Source organism: Carya illinoinensis, chromosome 3 (assembly GCF_018687715.1).
Source record: "Carya illinoinensis cultivar Pawnee chromosome 3, C.illinoinensisPawnee_v1, whole genome shotgun sequence".
Lineage (NCBI taxonomy): Eukaryota > Viridiplantae > Streptophyta > Magnoliopsida > Fagales > Juglandaceae > Carya > Carya illinoinensis.
In genome coordinates this window covers 41,506,256-41,526,026 of record NC_056754.1, presented here as the reverse complement: position 1 = coordinate 41,526,026, position 19,771 = coordinate 41,506,256, and the positions used below count along the sequence as shown (strand labels likewise).

Below are 19,771 nucleotides of genomic sequence, written 5' to 3'. Positions count from 1 at the left end.
TGCCCCATTTGGATAATAAAAGTGTTTATCTCATCTTATTATTATAATTTTTTTAAATTTTTAAATAAAATATAATAAATAATTTAATTTTTTTAATTTTTAAAATAATAATAATATTTAAAAAATAATATTTTAATAATAATTTATTCAATTTTTATCTCAACTTATTTTATTTTAACTTACTATCCAAATCACAAATTAAAAATTTATATAGATATTTAATTTCTTTTTTGGAAAGAAAAAATACTAACTAAATTCGAGTGTCAATAATTTCCTAAATTAGAATATCTAAATCGTTGATTAAAAAAAAAAAAAAAAAAGAGAGAGAGAGAGAGAATAGAATATCTAAATTGTGAGAACCACGTACTGCCCGTGCCATGGGGAACAGAGATACAAAGGGGGCAATATGGTAACTGTAGTTAGTGGGGGGCAAAAATAAAAAAAGTCGCAAAACCGTGTGCGTCGTGGGATGTCGAGCCGTCGACCCAAACAAAGAAACAAAGATGGTAAAGCAATCAAGCAAGTTGCCAGGCATGCCATATGCCGTTTTCTCATTTCTGATGGAAAGAACACGTGTTTGAATTAATAAACATTAAAATAAAATAATAATAATAATAATAAAAGTTAAAGCGACCGAAGGCAGGAGGTGAGAGGACGAAGAAGAACAACCTGTAAAAAAACGAAAACAAACACCCATATATTCCTCGTGCCTTTTAACACGGGAAGTGAAGGGGCCCAATTAAACCAACCACATATTACCCGAATAATAATAATAATTATTATTATTAAAAAAAATTATTAATTATTTTTGTACAGATAAAAGGGTCACGGAGAAGATTGCCGACTATGGAGGTGTCGACAAAAGCTCATATAGTTTCTCTCTCTTCTCCTTTCTCAATCTCTGAGCGCACACACATCGAGGACTTCGATTTCGTTAGATATAATTCTCTGAAAGTCTGAAGCTCCAGCGTACTTTAGCATTTCTGAAGCGTTTGGTTTTTTTAAAACTTCTTGTTTGTTTCTTATTTTGGCCGGGAAAGATGTCCAACTCGCCTGAGTTTTTTGAACTTAACGGGCAGAGGCAAGAGAGGCCGAGCTTCTCTCATACGTGTAGCCTTCTGAGTCAGTACCTGAAGGAGAAGGGGTCATTCGGCGATCTCAGCCTCGGGATGATATGCAACATCGAAGGAAACGGTGCGCTTTGCTCTTTTTCTTCTTTCCTTCTCTCTTTTCCCTGGGTGTTTCCATTTGTCAGTTGCAGATATATATATATATATATATTCCAATCTTAAGCTGTGTTTTCCGGAGGTTTTGGTCTTTTGTCGTGTCTAGTCGATGGTTGAACTAAGAAAACCCAGAGCTTAGATCTGTGTAAGGTTTTCTTTTTTTGTTTCTTTGAGTTTTTGACTGTCTAATTCCAAATCCAAAAAAGATGGAAAAACATCAATGTTCCGTTTAATTGTTCAATACGGATGGAACATGCCTTGATTCTCTCCTCATAACACTCAAAATCTGACTTTTGAATTTATTTTTTTTATTTGTTTGAAAAAAAGTACAATGAAGGGCTCTTGTCCCTGTTTTTTGGGTGTTGAAATTTCCGTGGTACGTTCTGTTGAGATTATTTCTCTTCTTCTTTTAGTAAGAGACTTGGTCTTGGGCTCTAGAAAATAAAAACTCTTCTTAATTTTTTTTTTTTTAATCTTTTTCTCCCTTTGAGGTTTGGAAAATGATGTAGAGGATTGTAACAGGAACAGCTGAGATGTACCGTCAGACAGCACCAACGATGAATTTGTTTCCGATCAACGAGAAATTGAGTGATGTTTCTACCCAAAACGTGGCTGCAAGTCGGAACCCTCAACCCAGGGATTTGTTCCCTCAACCAGTTGGGTTTGCTGCCTCCTTACCTAAGGAAGAGGCCTCAAAGATTGCCGCTGACTCTAGGTGAGCTCAGTAACTATGCTCATGCCATAAAAGAGGGGGAAAAAAAAAGAGTCTTCCTGAATACCCATATTTAATGTCTCGTTGAAATTGGATAAAGATTATAAAGATTTTCTATAGTTCTTGATTAAGCAGTAAATGAACTAATTAATGATTTTCGATTAATACGGGAGGGAAGATGAAGTTTTAGCATAAATATTTTGTTAATTCAAAGGAAGAATTTTTAAATTATGTCCGTCACCACAGTTGTTTTTAAACTAATAAAAAATAGATTTAATTATTTTTATTTTGTCTTAATACTCCTTTACGTGTGCGTTAAACTTTCTCTCAATATGTATGCTGAGCACACTAATATTTAGGAGATTTTTTAGATAGTAAAATGATTTGTAAATAGTAATAAAATAGTTTGAATTAAAATATTTTATTAAGTTTTGAGAAATTAGAGATAAAAAATTAAATAAAAATATTATAAGAATATAATTTTTTAATACTAATTTTGTTATTGGATTTGAAAAAATTAAATTATTTTTTATATTTTGTTTGGTAGTTTGATAAAGTTGTAATGATCAGGTTGAATAGATAAAAAGGTTGAATAGATTAAAAGGTTCTAGATTTAAAATTGAAAAGTGTGTGTGTTTGACTCATTATGGGAAAAAAATGAGATGATATGAAATCATTTCTATTCGCAAACAATCCATTAGGGGAGGTTTGAATAATGAGTTGAGATGAGATAAAAGTTGAAAATTGAATAAAATATTATTAAAATATTATTTTTATTTTGAAATTTAGAAAAGTTAAATTGTTTATTATATTTTGTATGAGACTTTGGAAAAATTATAATAATGAGATGAAATGAAATAAGATGAGTGACTCTTTCAATCCAAACAACTCCTTAATTAAATAGGATGGAGGATAGAACCAATGTTCGAATAAGAATCTATGATGTAAAATTACCATTTGTCTTAAAAGTTTAAGCCGATAAGAAGTAATAGATTTAATTATTTATATTTTGTCTTAACAGTGTTTATGCAAGGAGATAATTATTTGTTCTGGTTATCTTATTGAAACGTGTTCATCATGCAGCATGGGAAACAAGTCTGCCACAGCAGAGCCTGAAAAAGCCCAAATGACAATATTTTATGCTGGGCAAGTAGTTGTGTTTAACGATTTTCCAGCTGAGAAGGCCAAGGAAGTCATGCTTTTAGCAAGCAAGGGAAGCTCCCAGAGCAACACCAACAACCAACATGCCCTTGTTGCTTCTAAATTGGCCAGGAACTCAGTTGATTCTGGCAGTTCGATTGCTAATAGCTCCAGTGTTGTTCCTCCAAACTTGGGAAACAAAACAATTCACGAGCAAATTCAACCACCAGCTCAACCCCTTGCTTGTGGTAATTATTTCTTGTGATTTTGACTATGGAATGTTTCTGGTACAAAATATGGAATGTTCAGATCGTTATTCTGGATATGTTTCTGATTAAAATCTTCTCCAAAATGGCAGAGTTACCAATTGCAAGGAGAGCTTCCCTCCACCGGTTCTTGGAGAAGAGAAAAGATAGGTATGCATGTTTAGAAAAATTGCTTGTTCAACATGTCACAAAATTTAGCTGTAGATGTATCAAAGAACTGGTTCACCAGTGATCTTGGTGATAGGGGTTGCTTTTATCAATCCTTTTATTTTTCCTCCCATTTTTTCAGTGCCATCTGCTGCTATACTTATTTTAGAAAGCTGAATAACAGTGTCAGTATATTGTGGTTCAATGATTGATCTCTGGTTATTCTCTTTATGGCAATTTTTTCAGGGTCACAGCAAGAGCACCATACCAAACAGGCAACGCGGCGGCAGCAGCAGCAGCCTCCACCAATCCAGCGGATAACAAGCCATGGCTCGGGTTGGCTGCTCAGTCACCAAAGTAGTCATATCATACTCAGTTTTAGGAAAATTATATTATAATTTGAACCTGATGTTCTTTATTTTTGGTGGGTTTTGTGCCTGCTTATACTATTTATTTTAGCTTCCACTTTTGTCTCTCTGTTAGACCTAACTTTTGATGAAACTATTGCTGTAATTATGTTTGATATGATCATCTCGGTTAATGATAATTTTGAATGAATGAAACTGATTTATTTATGATTTGGGTGGATGTAACAATTTTTTTTTTTTTAAAACAAATGTAATTTATAAGAAAATACTTAATTTTAAACTTTGTCACATTCCATCTTGCTTATCATATGCCATATTTACTCACTCACAGAAGTTGTGCCTGAAATGAAATGGACGGTAAGTTAAAACATCCTATATTCAGTGTGAATATGGTGCTTTTATGTACCTTTCAGAATATGATATCGCTCCTTCCAAATGTCATCACAAAGCCCTTCCAAATGTCATCACAAAGCTATCATTACCCTAAACTTTCTTTCTCTGAATCTCAATCCAAAATGTTCCTAACAAGTCAAATAATTCGGCTGGAATGCAACTTGATGATTGAAATGGCTCCATTTTCGGACCCGCAATGAGAGCACCACTGGTGAATAGTCAACCCCATAAAGTGACAGGCGATGGAGAAATGATAGACCATGTACATTTTTATTATGGGTGGCTCCTGCTAATTGATTTTGTGTCGGTAGCCTCCAGCGTTTTAAGAATCTCGTAATTAGATATATCAGTTAATTTGCCATTAGAAAATTACTGGCATGATTAACATGTGGCATCAGCATACCATAGGTTGGCGTTCGTTTGGCTAACGTGGGTCTAGATGTCACACATCAGCCAATAAAAAATTGACATATGCCTTTCACTAGTTTTCTAAGGAAAAATTGACGGAATAACATAATTACGAGTTTCTTTTAAGTTTATGTATCAATTTTGTAAAAGTTAAATTGAGACTTTAAATTGCAAAAACATAAAAACTCAAAGTATTGATTCTATAATTATGTGAACAACACGTTGTTAATATATAAAAGAGTAATGTTAGGTATAAATATCAATTAGATAAGTTTCATATTGTAAAAAAAAGTAGGTTTTGTTAATAAAAAATAATTTTTTATACTTTTTGTAGGCAATTATTTCTCAGTATTAAAAAGCCTAAACAGTATGCAGTGCATTTGATTTCAAAAGGAGGAATCCAACAAAGGAGCCAAAGTGGTTTTGGTTTTATTTGTTGATTTTTAATCGGGTCGTGCGTGTCGATGTCACATGCTGCTATTTTGTAGGTGGCGAGACGGTCCTCCTTTGACCTATTATTTTTTTGTCTCTCTCTTGTTTTGGTTACCCACTTTACGATCACAAGAAATTAAAAATGAATTAGGTTTTTATTTCTAAGCTATGTGATGAATCCATACTTGCCCATTAATACAGGGAACCAAGTCCTATTATTAGGTCTTGTGGTCTAGGGCATAATTTCGTTGAGTTTTAGTTTGATTCTCGGGAAAATTGCTAGGGGTTTAAGAAGCCCTTTTTTTCATCAAAAACGTTGTGTTAGGTCTGTATGCGGCCAATTCAGTTGGTTTCCATTTCATTCGTGCTTATGGCACATAAACCAAGATAAAAGTGTAATATCAAAGTTTTTCGATAAGATTGACACGGTAAATTACCCAATTTTTTACTGTTTAGATTGTTAAAAAATTAAACACCCACAGTAATTATATATAAATGAAAGTAATAAAATTTTGATAGCCCACATGACATCTTAGGCTTAGATTAATGGAAGGGATTCGTCAAAAAGAAAGTGAGAGAGAAGGATAAGAAAACAAGGACGAGACAAGGGAAGTTAGAGGAAAGTTGGAGGCCAATAAAATGAATCGTATGAGTTGAGAGAACTGGGCTTTTGAGCAACTGGATATGAGAGATTGTGAAAGACTATAAAATACTTCTATTTATAGTGGACTTGACATCCAAATGACCTATGGACGTAGTCTATATGCTGAACCACTTAAATCTGTTTATCTATCTATTTATATTTGTTATATTTATTTTCTTTTTACTGCAATGGACATACGTATAAACATCGTACTGTCATCACAAAACACCCTCATGAGCTTCAAATGATATTGACCAAGGCCTGAGTCACCACCGTGGACTGGGATTGACTCTCTCCCTTTTAGGCCTAGTGGCCCTGTCTATGGGATCGATTTATCTTCTACACCAGAAATGGAGGAAGGATGACGTTCCAACTTACCAAAACACCTTTAAATGAGTAGATAAAATCCCTCATAGTTAAGTGTTCTCAACTTTTAGTTTCTTATTTTCATTAATATTGTTGTTGGAAAACTAAGGGGTGAGAATCCAAAGCCCAACCATGTACTATACACTTTACACAGTGCACAATGTGTGGGTAGAGGTCGGGCATGCACTATGCACTTAAAGTGCACAATGCAAACGAGAGCATCCCGACTGTGCATAGTGCCATGCACGGTGCAGTATGGTTGTACGATGACGTGCACCCAGGGAGACATCGTCCAACCTTTGTGGGCCAAGCACAGACATTGGCAGCCATCACGTGGACTGAGGGTAACTTCTGTTGCAGTTGAAGTGGTCCTAAACCATAGAGGCAGCGCCTACTCAACAACCACGTGCATGCAACATGCACGCCGTTGGAGCCCCCTCGCCCACCAACCGTGGACCATTGACATCATTTGTCTCCGCCGCAGTGGTCCCCAACCACTACGACTGTGCATGTCGAGGTAGCCATGGAAGTCGTGCATGTAATTTGCACCCAAGAGGCTCATGGCGACCGACCGTGACCCTAACAAGGATGTCGACAGTCACCGTGTCAACCGCCGATGTGTCAGGGACCTCAGTCTAGTCCATAAACATTAAGCCCTCTCGCCTTGGTTCTCCTTGTGATGACCAAAGATGCTAGCCCTCTTGCTTGGTCTTGATCAAATCGTATCAATGATGAGTCCCTAGGTTAATAGAGGTTTGGGTGTTTAGTGATGGAATCGTATATGATGGTGATGTAAAAGGGTAATCTAAATGATGAACTCAAGGAATTGAGTAAGAGGCACGACTAGAATGAGAGTTCTTGGAGTTGGCGCTACTTGTGGTACAACTAGGGTTTGGATGAAAGATTGAGGCTAAGGTTTGGATGGAAGGGCGTTTCCTAAATTGTAGGAAACAATTAAGGAGATGATGGGTTTTGGCTATGGCAAGATGAGGGTGATTTGATTGATGGATGAGTAATTCTAGAATGTTCTTGGAATTAAGGAATTGTCTATAGAGGGTATGACCGGTTGGCAAAAGGGAATATGGTAAGTAATGGAAGGCAATTAGGATTCCTAAAGTTTAGGAATCTTTATATGGAAAGTGGGTGAATTCGGCTAGGGTTATTGGGGAATTGGAATATGGCTTGACTTATGGTGATCCAAATATGGAAGGTAGGGTTTGGCAACATGGTGGGCGTGTATGGTATTTGGGAGATGAGATTTTGCAAGAAAATATATGAACACCAAAGAAAATTGATGAACACGCATGAACAAGCAAGAACATAAAACTCAACTCAACATCAATTCACAAATTGCACAATGTTGAAAGGAAACATCTCATATATTAACTAAAATGAATCACACCTAATTCATATATTGCAAGGTAGTGATCCTCTCATTGAGGTTCACAGGTTGCACCCAAGTAGTCCAAGTGCATAAGCATTGCAACTAAGAACAAGAACAAAGTAGCTATCCTCTAGGAAAATTCTCAAAAGATGTAAAAGAAATTACTAGGGGTCCTATTTATAAAAATTACAAAGTGAAAATTCCCAAAAAATCCATTAGAAAATAACTAAAGAAAAAAATATTTAAAAATAAATGAAAACAGTAAAATAAACTTTCATAGACCATAGTGGTCGTGGCATGCAATGGCCCATGGATGGCCTAATGTGAATCATGGCCCACAACTAGATTGGTTTGGCTCATGGTTTCTGGTGGGTATAGTATGGTGTAGTGCATGGCCTACGGACATGCATGGCATGGTGCCATGCATTGGCCTACTGCTTGGCACGGCATGGTGCCGTGCGCTGATGTTGCATGGCCCAGGCAGGTGGCCTAGGCATTGACTCCACATGGCCCAGGTGGGTGGCCTGGGCGTTGGTGCTGCATAGCACGAGTTGGAGCAGTGCGCTGGATGGCATGCCTGGTGGATGTGCCATTAGCTTTGCCTGCAAGGCACGTGCTGGAACTGTACGTTGGATGGCATGCCTGTTGAGGCATGCCACTAGCCTCGCTGCTGAGTGTCAAGGGCATGTCATGGCCTGTTAAGGGCAGCGTCGATGCATGGAGTCTACTTTTCTTGGGGTTCTGACATGATGACCTTTATCGTAGTAGAGGTGGCCCCGACAAGGGTGACATGCACATTGTGCACGAGAAGTGTAGTGGGTCCACTTCGTTGTGCACCCATTGGAGCCTTTGCTTGTGGCATTCATGGGTTGGTGGGGTGGTGTAACCACCTCGCCACGACCCACTAAACCTGCTTGCCACATGAAGCTCCTTTGTCGCGATATGGTGCCTCCTCGGCCCAGTAGGTCCTTGCCCAGTCCTATGACGGGAAATGATAGTTGCTTGGCCATAGAAGGTCCTCAACCCCTAAAAGGAAACTCTTTGCCATCCTTCTTGGCCACAATTCATCGACCACATCCCCTTGCCTACCCAATTGGCATCATCATCACAGAGGGCAAGCAGTGGATTCCATCGCCACCCCAAGCGGGGCATCCTCGTGCGGTGATCCCATCCCCAACAATACTCCAAGACAACGACTCTCACACTTACATGACGGTAGTGTGTGACAAGTTGAACTTCCATACACCTAGTGCTCACGAGGAGCAAGTTCGTGCTCCGCTATACATTGCATGGCCCAAGCAACATGCTTAGTAGGTCACATCGGATTGCATCTCGCCACTCTCATGGCAAGCTAAGAACTGCTCACCCTTCATAGGCTTCCTTATAATCATGGGCTTGCTGCCAGTGTGCTTCCTCGCCACGACATGAAACACCTTAGCCATAGCATGTTATTTACCCACAACGAGTACTTGCCCACAGTGTGTTACCCGCCACAGTCTGTGCACATCACGGTGCCACCATACAAAGTTCCTTAGCATCTCACCACACTCCAAGTGAAGTAGCTCATGTTTGCATATCTTAAAATTTTAGTTTGGATTATCAACAGGTTGAACATCTCTCCCAAGTGTCCCATTCCCTCATTGCCATAAGTCTATAGTCCACACTCACACTCAGCAATCAATGAGGGGAACACTTCTCCCAAATATCCCGTAACACCTTGCCTCAACGCAATCAAATCCATCTCTAGCCAAAGTCGATACGCTGCCTTTGCATTAACAATCTGTAACACCCCGCTCCCCAGGTTTAAGAATAAAATTACTTTTAAAAATTCTTGGCGAAACCAGAGTGCTATTACTGAACTTAACTTAAAAATATATATATATTTTTTATAAAGGAAGCACCAAGCACAAAGAGTACTTATAATAAATAGCATCGTTTTGTATTAAAATACTGAAATCATAATGAGAGTGCACAGAAGCATTTATTAAAATTTTTCAAAATCCATATCATAAAAATCATAAGTTAAAATCTCTGTATATGATTTAAGCCACTGTCACACATTCCTAGACTAAGTCTAGTCTTGCAGTTCTACCTTTATAAATATTCTGACTTGAAGTGATTTAAAAATATTAAAACAAACTAAAATGAGTCAATGACTCAGTAAGAAATTCATCATAACGTAAACATACTTATAAGATTTATCGTACTAGTCCACACACTTAACCATGTGTGCAAATTTGTATACCAGCCCCACATCTTGCAGTTAGGGGTGTCAAATCGTGTTAACGGGTCGTGTTCGTGTCGTGTCAAATCGTGTTAACGGGTCATATAGGTCAACCCTAACTCGACCCGTTAAACTTATCGTGTCAAAATCTCAAATCCTAACACGACCCATTAACATAACGGGTCGTGTCGTGTCAACTCGTTTTGACCCATTAATAAATATTACGAAATATGTTTTTTTTATAAGTAAACAAATAAATTAAGAAAATATTACGAAATAGGTTAATACGACACAATACAATTCATTTTAAACTATTTATATAAATGAGTTGAATAGGCCTGAAATTAACATTTTTAACCTGATTAAATTTAGCATAATTTTATATAAATGTTAAAATTACAATATCTATAAAAATTATAAAACTAATTATAAGTCCAAAACTACAATCTAAATAATAAAAATATCGAAATTGAAATTCTAACAATTTTATTTTTAGATATAAGAGTATAATTGTAACTTTAACTTTCTTAACGTGTCATAACGGGTCAAAACAGGTTAACCCGTTATCAACCCGTTAAGCAATCGTGTCTTAACGAGTCAACCCGTTTTGACCCAAACCCATTAAGGCAAAACCCTAACCCGTTATTATCGTGTCGTGTTCGTGTTGGGTTAACGGATCGTGTGACATATTGCCACCCCTACTTGCGGTGCAAGGGGAGCCACTAATAGTATTCTAGTATACTATAACGGACTATACTTACGTCCGTGGCTTACACGTCTACCCATAAATCACATTGGTACTATGCATTTAAATGACCACTTGATTAACTATTCTAAATTTATCTTACACTTAATTTTATGAAAGCTTATGTGTCTTATGCAACGTAAGATGTATCATACATACATAACTATAATATGTAAAATGAAACAAGATAAATAACGTGTTTGCAAATATCATGACATGGGTGATACGTAAACATAAACTTCCAAAGAATTGGCTTTTATAATAATATATATAACTAACTTACTTAAGCTAATTGAAATTTATGATCAATCTACTTATCTCGTAGCGTTAATCCAATATTTTCAGTATGAGATTAATCACGTGAAATAAAATGAGAGAGAAAACGTGAGAGATGTTATTAGAGGAATGAAGCAGTCGGTTATTGATGTGGTGAACGTGGGACACTTATGGTGTTGGACTAGGTATTTTGGGTTCGGCCGCTAAACTTACAGAGGTTTATGATTTTTTTTTTTTCTAAATAACACATGGAATGAAGATATTTATAGAGACATTTGGGAGAGGGTGCCGACGAGTTCGAGTTCGAGTTGGACTTAGTTGCGATCATTAAAAAAAAGAGTTTGAATTTAAAAACATGTTCTAGTAGATCATTCAATGTATAATTGGTAGTGACTAAGACTGCTAAGGGTACTTCAATCAGTAATACTTTAAATTGAAATAAATTTCTAATAGTCGATCTTTAAATTATAAAAAGACTCTAACTCGTTCAATAACTAATAGATATGATTTAACCTAATTATTAAGTCTAATTAAAACTCCTAATCAATCTCAATACTTTATCGCTCGTTGGCTTATCCAACATAGCCCATCAAATATAATTTAGACCCAATAAAAATTATCAATATTCCAACTTTAGAATTATTGGGTTGGGTGCTTACACAATCAATGGAGGGAACACCTCTCTCAAGTGTCCCACGCCCTCCCTGCCATAAGTTGATGCTATGCTCTCTGAACCCGACGATCAACTGAGGGAACATCTCCCCCAAGTGTCCAAGTCCTTTCTTGTCTCAACACGGTCAAGTTGATCTCTCACCAAAGTTTATGCTCCACACTTACACCTAGCAATCAATGGAGGGAACATATTTCCCAAGTGTCCCACTCCCTCTCTGCCACAAGTCGATTCTTCACGCTCGCACATGGTGATCAATGGAGGGAACACCACCCCCAAGTGTCCTAGTCCCTCCTTGCATCAAAGTGGTTGAGTCCATATCTCGTTAAAGTCGATGCTATACGCTCACACCCAATAATAAACGGAGGGGAACACCTTTCCCAACTGTTAGACTCCCTCCCTGTCATAAATCCATGGTTTGCGCATGCACTGGGCAATCAATGGAGGGAACACCTCTCTAAAGTGTCCACTCCCTCCTTGCCAAAAGTCAATACTTTGTGCTCCCACCTAGCAATCAATGGAGGGAACACCATAGGTCTGTGCATGCCGTGTGTTAGCTACCATGGTTTGTGCACACCACGGTGCCACCATCTGTGGTTCCTTAACATCTCATCACACTCAAGCGAAGTGGCTTAGGTTTGCACATTCCAAAATTATAATTTGGAATATCTTCGTTGACCCATTTGGCTTTTTGTGAAAAATCCCTTATGCAGTCGAGCTCTATCTCCCTTTGTAGTAGTGTGGCTGAGCTTCGTCTCCTACCTCACCTGGTTGGTTGAGCTCTGTCTCACGACACACTAGTGCAGTTGAGCTCTGTCTCTAGTCATAGCAACGTGGTGGAGATCCGTCTCCCACACACCTTATAGGTTCAACTTTGACTCTCGATGTAGCAGCGTTTCAAGCTTTGTTTTCCACTATAGCATCACGATTGAGCTCTATCTCCCAAAGGAGTAGAATGATCGAGCTCCATCTCTCATTGCAACAGCATGGTCGAGCTCTGTCTTTTGTTGCATCCAGAAATCAATGGAGGGAACACTTCTCCAAAGTATCTCACTCCCTACCTGTCTTAAGTGGATGCTTTGCACTTGCACCCAGAGATTAAAGGAGGGAACACCTTTCCTAAGTGTCCCTATCCCTCCTTACTTCAATGTGGTCTAGTCCCCATCTCCTACCAAAGTCGATGCTCTGTGCTCGCACCTAGCAATCAACGGAGGGAATACCTCTCCCAAGTGTTACATTCCCTCCCTGTCATAAGTCGATGCTTTGTGCTTGCACCTGGCAATCAATGGAAGGAATACTTTTCCCAAGTATCTTAGTCCATCTCCTATCAAAGGTGATACTCTGTGCTTATGCTTAGAAATCAATGGGAGAACATCTCTCCCATGTTTCCCACTTCCTCCTTACCATAATTCAATGCTCTGTGCTTGCACCTAGCAATCAACGGAGGAAACACCCCTTTCAAGTGTCTCAGTCCCTCCCCGCCTCAACTTGGTCGAGTCCATCTTCCGTCAAACTTGATGCTTCGTGCACCTGGAAATCAACGGAGGGAACACCTCTCCCAAGTGTCCCACTCCCCCATTGCCATAAGCCGATGCTCCATGCTCTTACCAGGAAATCAATGAAGGGAATACCTTTTCCAAGTGTCCCACTTCCTTCTTGCCATAAGCCAATGCTCTGCGCTTGCACCCTGACGATCATAGGAGAGAATACTTGTGCCAAGTGTCCTAGGGTGTGACGCCCCCAAATTCCGTTTGGAATCGAACGGACATTTGAAGCGTCGAGACATGCAACACAAGGTTACCTGCCCCCGTTCATGACATATAAGATGCAATGTTCCTAACATGCATCTAACATTATGTAATATTCGCAGCGGATAATTTTTTTCTTTAGCAATAATATGCACCAAATTGAAAATATCCCAAATGCTTAAAACATACTTCATACATAAAGACCCATTGAGTAGATCACAACACTAGTCCAAAATGGTTATGATCCAAAAAATACTAAAGATGCAACTCCATTGTACAAGTAGTAATTTATGTTAACTACTATATTAACATTGACGTCGCACCATCGCTTAGTCAACTGTGTTTAGTTGATCAGCTCCTGATCATCCTTCAGGTCCTGTAACAAGATCTACCATTCGGGGGGAATGGTAGTTGGGACTACCAAAGTGAGATTTGATTACAAATCTCAGTAAGTTAACAAAAAACTTCTACACAAGCTAATGATGCATGCATGACAGTAAAAGCATAAATGCATAATCAAATTCATAAGTAATTAAAGCATAACTTGGCGTACAACATAGCATAATTGACATAACTTAAATTGAAACATGAACTGAACTTGACTTGACATGAACTTGATCTGAAACTTGACTTAACATGAAAAATACATACTCTACAGTTGTTGTGGCCCCATGTATTCTACGTGTAAATACATACTCCACAGTTGTTGTGGCCCCATGTATTCTACACAAACTTGACTTAACATGAAAAATACATACTCCATAGTTGTTGTGGCCCCATGTATTTTACGTGTAAATACATACTCCACAGTTGTTGTGGCCCTATGTATTCTACACAAACTTGACTAAACATGAAAAATACATACTCCACAGTTGTTGTGGCCCTATGTATTCTACGTGTAAATACATACTCCACAGTTGTTGTGGCTCCATGTATTCTACACAAATTTGACTTAACATGAAAAATACATACTCTACAGTTGTTGTGGCCCCATGTATTCTACGTGTAAATACATAGTCCATAGTTGTTGTGGCCCCATGTATTCTACACAAACTGAATGTATTCAAGATGAAACGTGACTGGAAAACGAAATGACTGGAGCCCTGACGTAACATAACGTGATTTGAACATAACTTAAAATACATGACCAACTTGAGATAGAAACATTTCGTAACATGGCATAATATATAATAGACAACATATTTAACATGACATACTTGTAATGTACAGTAATACATGACAGAATATATTATGTAACAAATAAAAATTGATGACAGAATAAATTCTGTATAATAGACAATTACGTGATAACTTGGCATGGCATGACATATATGATAACATACATACATACATTGTAGTTCCTTTACTTAGCGCACATACACAGTAGACTGCTAGTAAGTTAAAAGCTAACTTACCTCGATCTCCGCGTTTCTTATAAAACTTCAAGTACGACCACGAGGAACTGTAATTAGTGATTCTAAAAGTTAGAACTAAATCACTAAATATTTGAAATATGGAAAATACTAACTTAAAGAGTAAAATTTTCATTTTACTCTCTACATGTGGAAAAATGACCGTTTTACCCATAACTTAAGGATTTTGCATATTAACTCTAAAAGTTTCTAAAATTTACATTCCTCATGTAAATTTTGTCCTAAACTTAAATATCAACTCAGAAAAATTTAAAACAAAACACAACTATGAAGAACACACTATGGTTGAAACATCCATAGGCCATTTCCCTTTATTTTTGTTGCAATTCCTTCCAACTTCAAAACTCATGCTTAAACCAAAATTTTGCAACAAACATCTTCCAATCCTAAGTTCAAAACCATACTTAAAACATCCATTTAGAAAAAGCTAATAATCAAAACCAAACTTTTTTGTAAAAAGATCCAAGCACTTGAATCACAAGTTTTGACCTTAAATCAAAACATCTCCAAGAATTTCAAAAATTAAATCTTACTTCTAACATATTCATAATATCATCCTAACATCAACCATGCTTTAAATCATCAAACTAAAGTCACCAAAATCACAAAATAACATTTGGAGTTTTTTGGTTTTACACTTAGTCCAAAAACAAAAACTTTTTCCTCAACTAGTTTTGATAAATCTCTTGATCTATGACTTATAAATATATGATCTTCAAACCAAACCATTACATGGTTTAAAAAGATGTCCTAAAACATATACAAGCTTTTAATTCAAGATCACATGGTTAGAAATTAATCAAAACATAAATTTAGCCAAGAATATCCACACTTTGGCTTATCTGAATATCTCTTTGCATAAAATTTCATATCTTTGAAATTAACATCAAATATCTTCAAAATAATAATATAACATGTATATAAGATGTTTAGGATCCTCCAATAAAATTATCAAAGTCATTAGAATAGGTTTAGACCACCAAAGAGTTAAACTTTCTCAAAACAGAAACTGTTTTTCCTCTTCCAGTTTCTAAGTTTCTAAATCTAAGAAAATCTTTCATCAAAACCTTTAATCATGCAAAAATCCTCAACCAATAGTCATATATACATGTTAACAATACTCCATAAAAATTTCGGACCAATATCTATCCATTAGCTTGGTCAAAAACTCCAAACTATAACATATTCTCCAGTTTACCTCCCAGAATGACCTTTCTATAGTTTATACAATATTTGACTGACCAAATGATCTTCAAATGGGGAAAATAAGATATCCATGTAAACTAGACTAAAAAAGGAACAACTTATATGAAGGAGACTTTATGATAAAATACTTACAACAGCTTCGAAATTGGCTTGCAAAATACCTCCTAAAAGCTGTCCGAGAGAGAGTGTTTGATATTCTTTCAATGGAAAATGTAAATGAAGATAATTTCGTGGGGAGAGGTGGCTGGAGATAATTATGGATGAGATATGGAAGAGATGAGGCTGGAGTTGAGAGTTGAGTGTAGTTTTCTCCTACCCAAAATATCTATAAAAGATTATCTCATAATATTCTATCCAATAGTATCTACAAAAAATCAACTTAAGATATTTTTATCTAATAATATCTATAAAAATCAACTCAAAATATTTTTACCCAATAATATTCATGAAAATTACCTCAAGATATTTCTTTTTATCCAATAATATCTACAGTTTTGAACAGACGTTTTGTCCGAAAATATGAAAAAATGTTATTGCACCATAAGACTTTAAATAGCCCTCCGAGTCTAATGGCACAAACCATAATACATTTTGACACTTCTAACTATCTCCAATAATCAAAAACACATTTATGATACCATAGTAAATAATAACACTAACTATGTAGTTAGACAAAAACCTATACGATTAATGGATTCATGAAAACTTATGGGGTTTTCACGAGATTCTTAAAGTTAATAGAAATTTCACAATTGAATTTCTAGCGGGCTGTTACATAGGGCCTCCTTGTCACCCAGCGTAGTCGAGAAAACCTTTAGCTTGGTGCAAGGCTGAGCTCAGCCCTCGCATCTAGATAGCAATGCCAGTACAACTGCCGAGTGTTACACTAGAGCCACAACTGCCGGTAGCAAGTTACCTCCAGTAATGAGCCTCCAAGTTCCACAACTGCCTCATGCAGGTTTTCTTTAGGAATGAGTCGATGGGCTTGACAATTGCCTAAGATGAACCTAGGGGGTCGACAGGCTCCCTGATCGCTAACAAACTCTAACATTAACGCCAAAATGGAAAACATCAAACAACAACTCATTCCAACAAACACTAACAAGAATGCACACTCATCGTTAACGTCAAATAGACATGCACGACCATCCAATCGTTTTATTATCAAGCAAACACTCATCACCTAGCAAGGTCAAGTCATCTCCCACCTAGCTCTACGAGCTGAGCTCCACACTCGAATCTTGCGTAGTCAAGTTATCTCCTACCTAGTTCTACAAGCCGAGTTTTGCGCTCACACCTAACATGGTCGAGTGATCTTCCACCTAGTTCTACAAGTTGAGCTCCACGCCCACACTTAGCACAGTTGAGTCATCTCTTGCTTAGCTCTACAAACCAAACCTCGTGCTTAGGGATCATCATCATTTCGGTAGGTGGAAGGCCAATGACCAATTTTTGAAGTTTATTTTTCAACATGTAGCTTGATTTGAAGATTCTTAATGCTTTCTTGTTGAGCAAGATGAACTTAAGAATCGTGCTTAGCTCTACAAACCAAACCTCGTGCTTAGGGATCATCATCATTTCGGTAGGTGGAAGGCCAATGACCAATTTTTGAAGTTTATTTTTCAACATGTAGCTTGATTTGAAGATTCTTAATGCTTTCTTGTTGAGCAAGATGAACTTAAGAATCGTGCGGTAAAAAGAAGGGATAAAATATCCCTAGCTTATATGGCATCTTAGGCCTAGCCCAAATGAGGGGATTCATCAGAAAGGAAGTGAGAGAGGAGGTCAGGGGACAAGCATGGGACAATAGAGAGGGGGTAGTTAGGGGGAAGTCAAAGAGAAAGGGAGAAGTGACTACAAAAAGGGAGAGAAGAGAGAGAAAGTGGGCCAGCGATGCAAAAGAGGACAATGAAGTGACATAAGCCGAGTTCTTCTTCTACCACAGATAGAGGCCATTAAAATGGATCATGTCGGCTGAGAGAGGGTGACTTTTGAGCAACTGGATGTGAGAACTTCTTCAACATCTAGACGGGAACTTTAGTTTTATTATTTTCTTCATGCAGTAGGGGTCACTGAACCTATTTGTATAGTAAGTTACGAGAGACTGTAAAATACTCCCATTTATATTGTAGTTTCCCTTCAAATGACTCGTGGACGTAGGCCATTTACTAAACCACGTAAATTTGTATGTCTCCATCTCTATTTATATTTGTTGTATTTATTTTCTATTTATTGCAATGGACATACATATGGATAACGTACCGTCGCCCCTAACTGCCCTCATGAGCTTCAATCGACTTGGTGATTACAAACACACCTTAAGTCACTATCGTGGGCTAGGATTGACTCTCTTCCTTTCCGGTTTTGGTGATTACAAAACGCACCTTAATAGTTGGCGCCGTTTATGGAATCGATTTGTTTCTACACCGGAAGTGGGGGAAGGAAGATGTTCCAGCTTACCAAAACAACTTTGAATAAGAAGATAAAATCCCTGAATCGATCTGACTTGACCCACTAATTAGGATTTATTTGCTAATTTGGATTTCACTATATATATATAGTATTATTTCATAAGGCCGCTATACTACCACAATGTGTATTCTACTTTCAACTTAAAAGAATCTTTTGCAGCTCTATAGACATATGCACATTGTCAACCCATGTAAATATTGTGTTTGTGTGTGACTGATGTTGAATTACTTTAGTATTTTTCTTTTATCATTTCTAACATGTACCACCCAAAATATATATTATTTAAAGAGAAATTAAAAACAATAGGTACCCATACTCTTTTACTTTTTGACATGGTTTTGGACATGAATAATGATATACCACCAATTCATTTATAATCTATAAACAATTTTAAATATAATAATATTTTTATATTATATTTAAACACATCAAATCATCAATAAAGTCAAAATAAAATTTAAAATAATATTATTTTTCTACATAATTATATACAAACTGTAAATAAAAAGTAAGACATACCAATTCGACATCGCGCTATATCTTTTTGTCAAATAAGTAATATGAATTAATAATACTGTGGATTGATGGTTGTTTAAGTTGGCATTTAGCTACATAAAAAAAGAAAAAAATTACAAAATGAGAAATAAATATTAGAACAAATGGTTGTCCCTCCCCTCTTAGCAATGCAAGGTGGTGATCCTCTCATCATTTTTTTTTATTTATAATTTTTTAATGTGGCGAAGTGCTATATAGGGGAGACAACCGTAAGTGATCACAAAACCCCTTTTTTAAATAAAAAAATCATGTTTCCTAACATTCCCTTATTGAGGCCTGGCTTGACAGTTGCAGAGTCTGTTGACTCATTCCTAGAGATCGAAATTCGCAGCGCTGTGGAGCCCGTATGCTACTTCTTGGAGCTAGGGGCCTACTTGGCAATTAATGCGAAACATATTGGCTCATTCTTGGAGGCCGGAGACCTGCGAATAGCGTTTATGGAGAGCCCGTTAGCTCCTTGAAGAGAGCCACCACACTTGCTTAAATCTCCAAAATATTATTTCTTATGCCTCCAGAGCTTGCCTTGATGCGGAGAAACTGTTCACTGACTCAAAACCTAGCTTTTAGCATAAATAAGAAGAGTTGATAATATAGATTGATCGATGATTGAAGAACGCTTGAAATTATGTCTACTTACTGTATTTTTGCCCCTACTGGGTTGTTCCATGGTAGGTTGAAAATATAATGATCACATGTTATAGGTTGAACATATGAAGGATTTTCATGAGAAATGTATTGATGCTTGTGAAAGTCACGAGATATAAGTTACAAGAGATAACTATAGTTTTGAATCCATCAATCTTATCATGGACTGTTGCCATCTACTTTTATATATCAATGTTAGATAATCCTTATCTCACATGCTATATTATCGCTATGGTCTATAAGATTTGTATTTAATTTGTTGCTGAGGTGACAGGTTTTGTTGAATCCTTGTGTCTAACATTATAGAGAAGT

General features: G+C 37.0%; 1 protein-coding gene across 1 annotated transcript; it reads left to right on the top strand.

Annotated features, from left to right (window-relative positions):
• Positions 1-837: 837 nt before the first annotated feature.
• LOC122304255 (protein TIFY 10A-like) lies at positions 838-4,066 on the top strand. The gene is made up of 5 exons (XM_043116413.1): positions 838-1,194; positions 1,749-1,941; positions 3,022-3,326; positions 3,437-3,494; positions 3,738-4,066. The coding sequence occupies exons 1-5, from the start codon at positions 1,041-1,043 to the stop codon at positions 3,850-3,852; spliced, it is 825 nt and encodes a 274-aa protein (XP_042972347.1). The 5' UTR covers positions 838-1,040; the 3' UTR covers positions 3,853-4,066.
• The last annotated feature ends 15,705 nt before the right edge of the window (positions 4,067-19,771 follow it).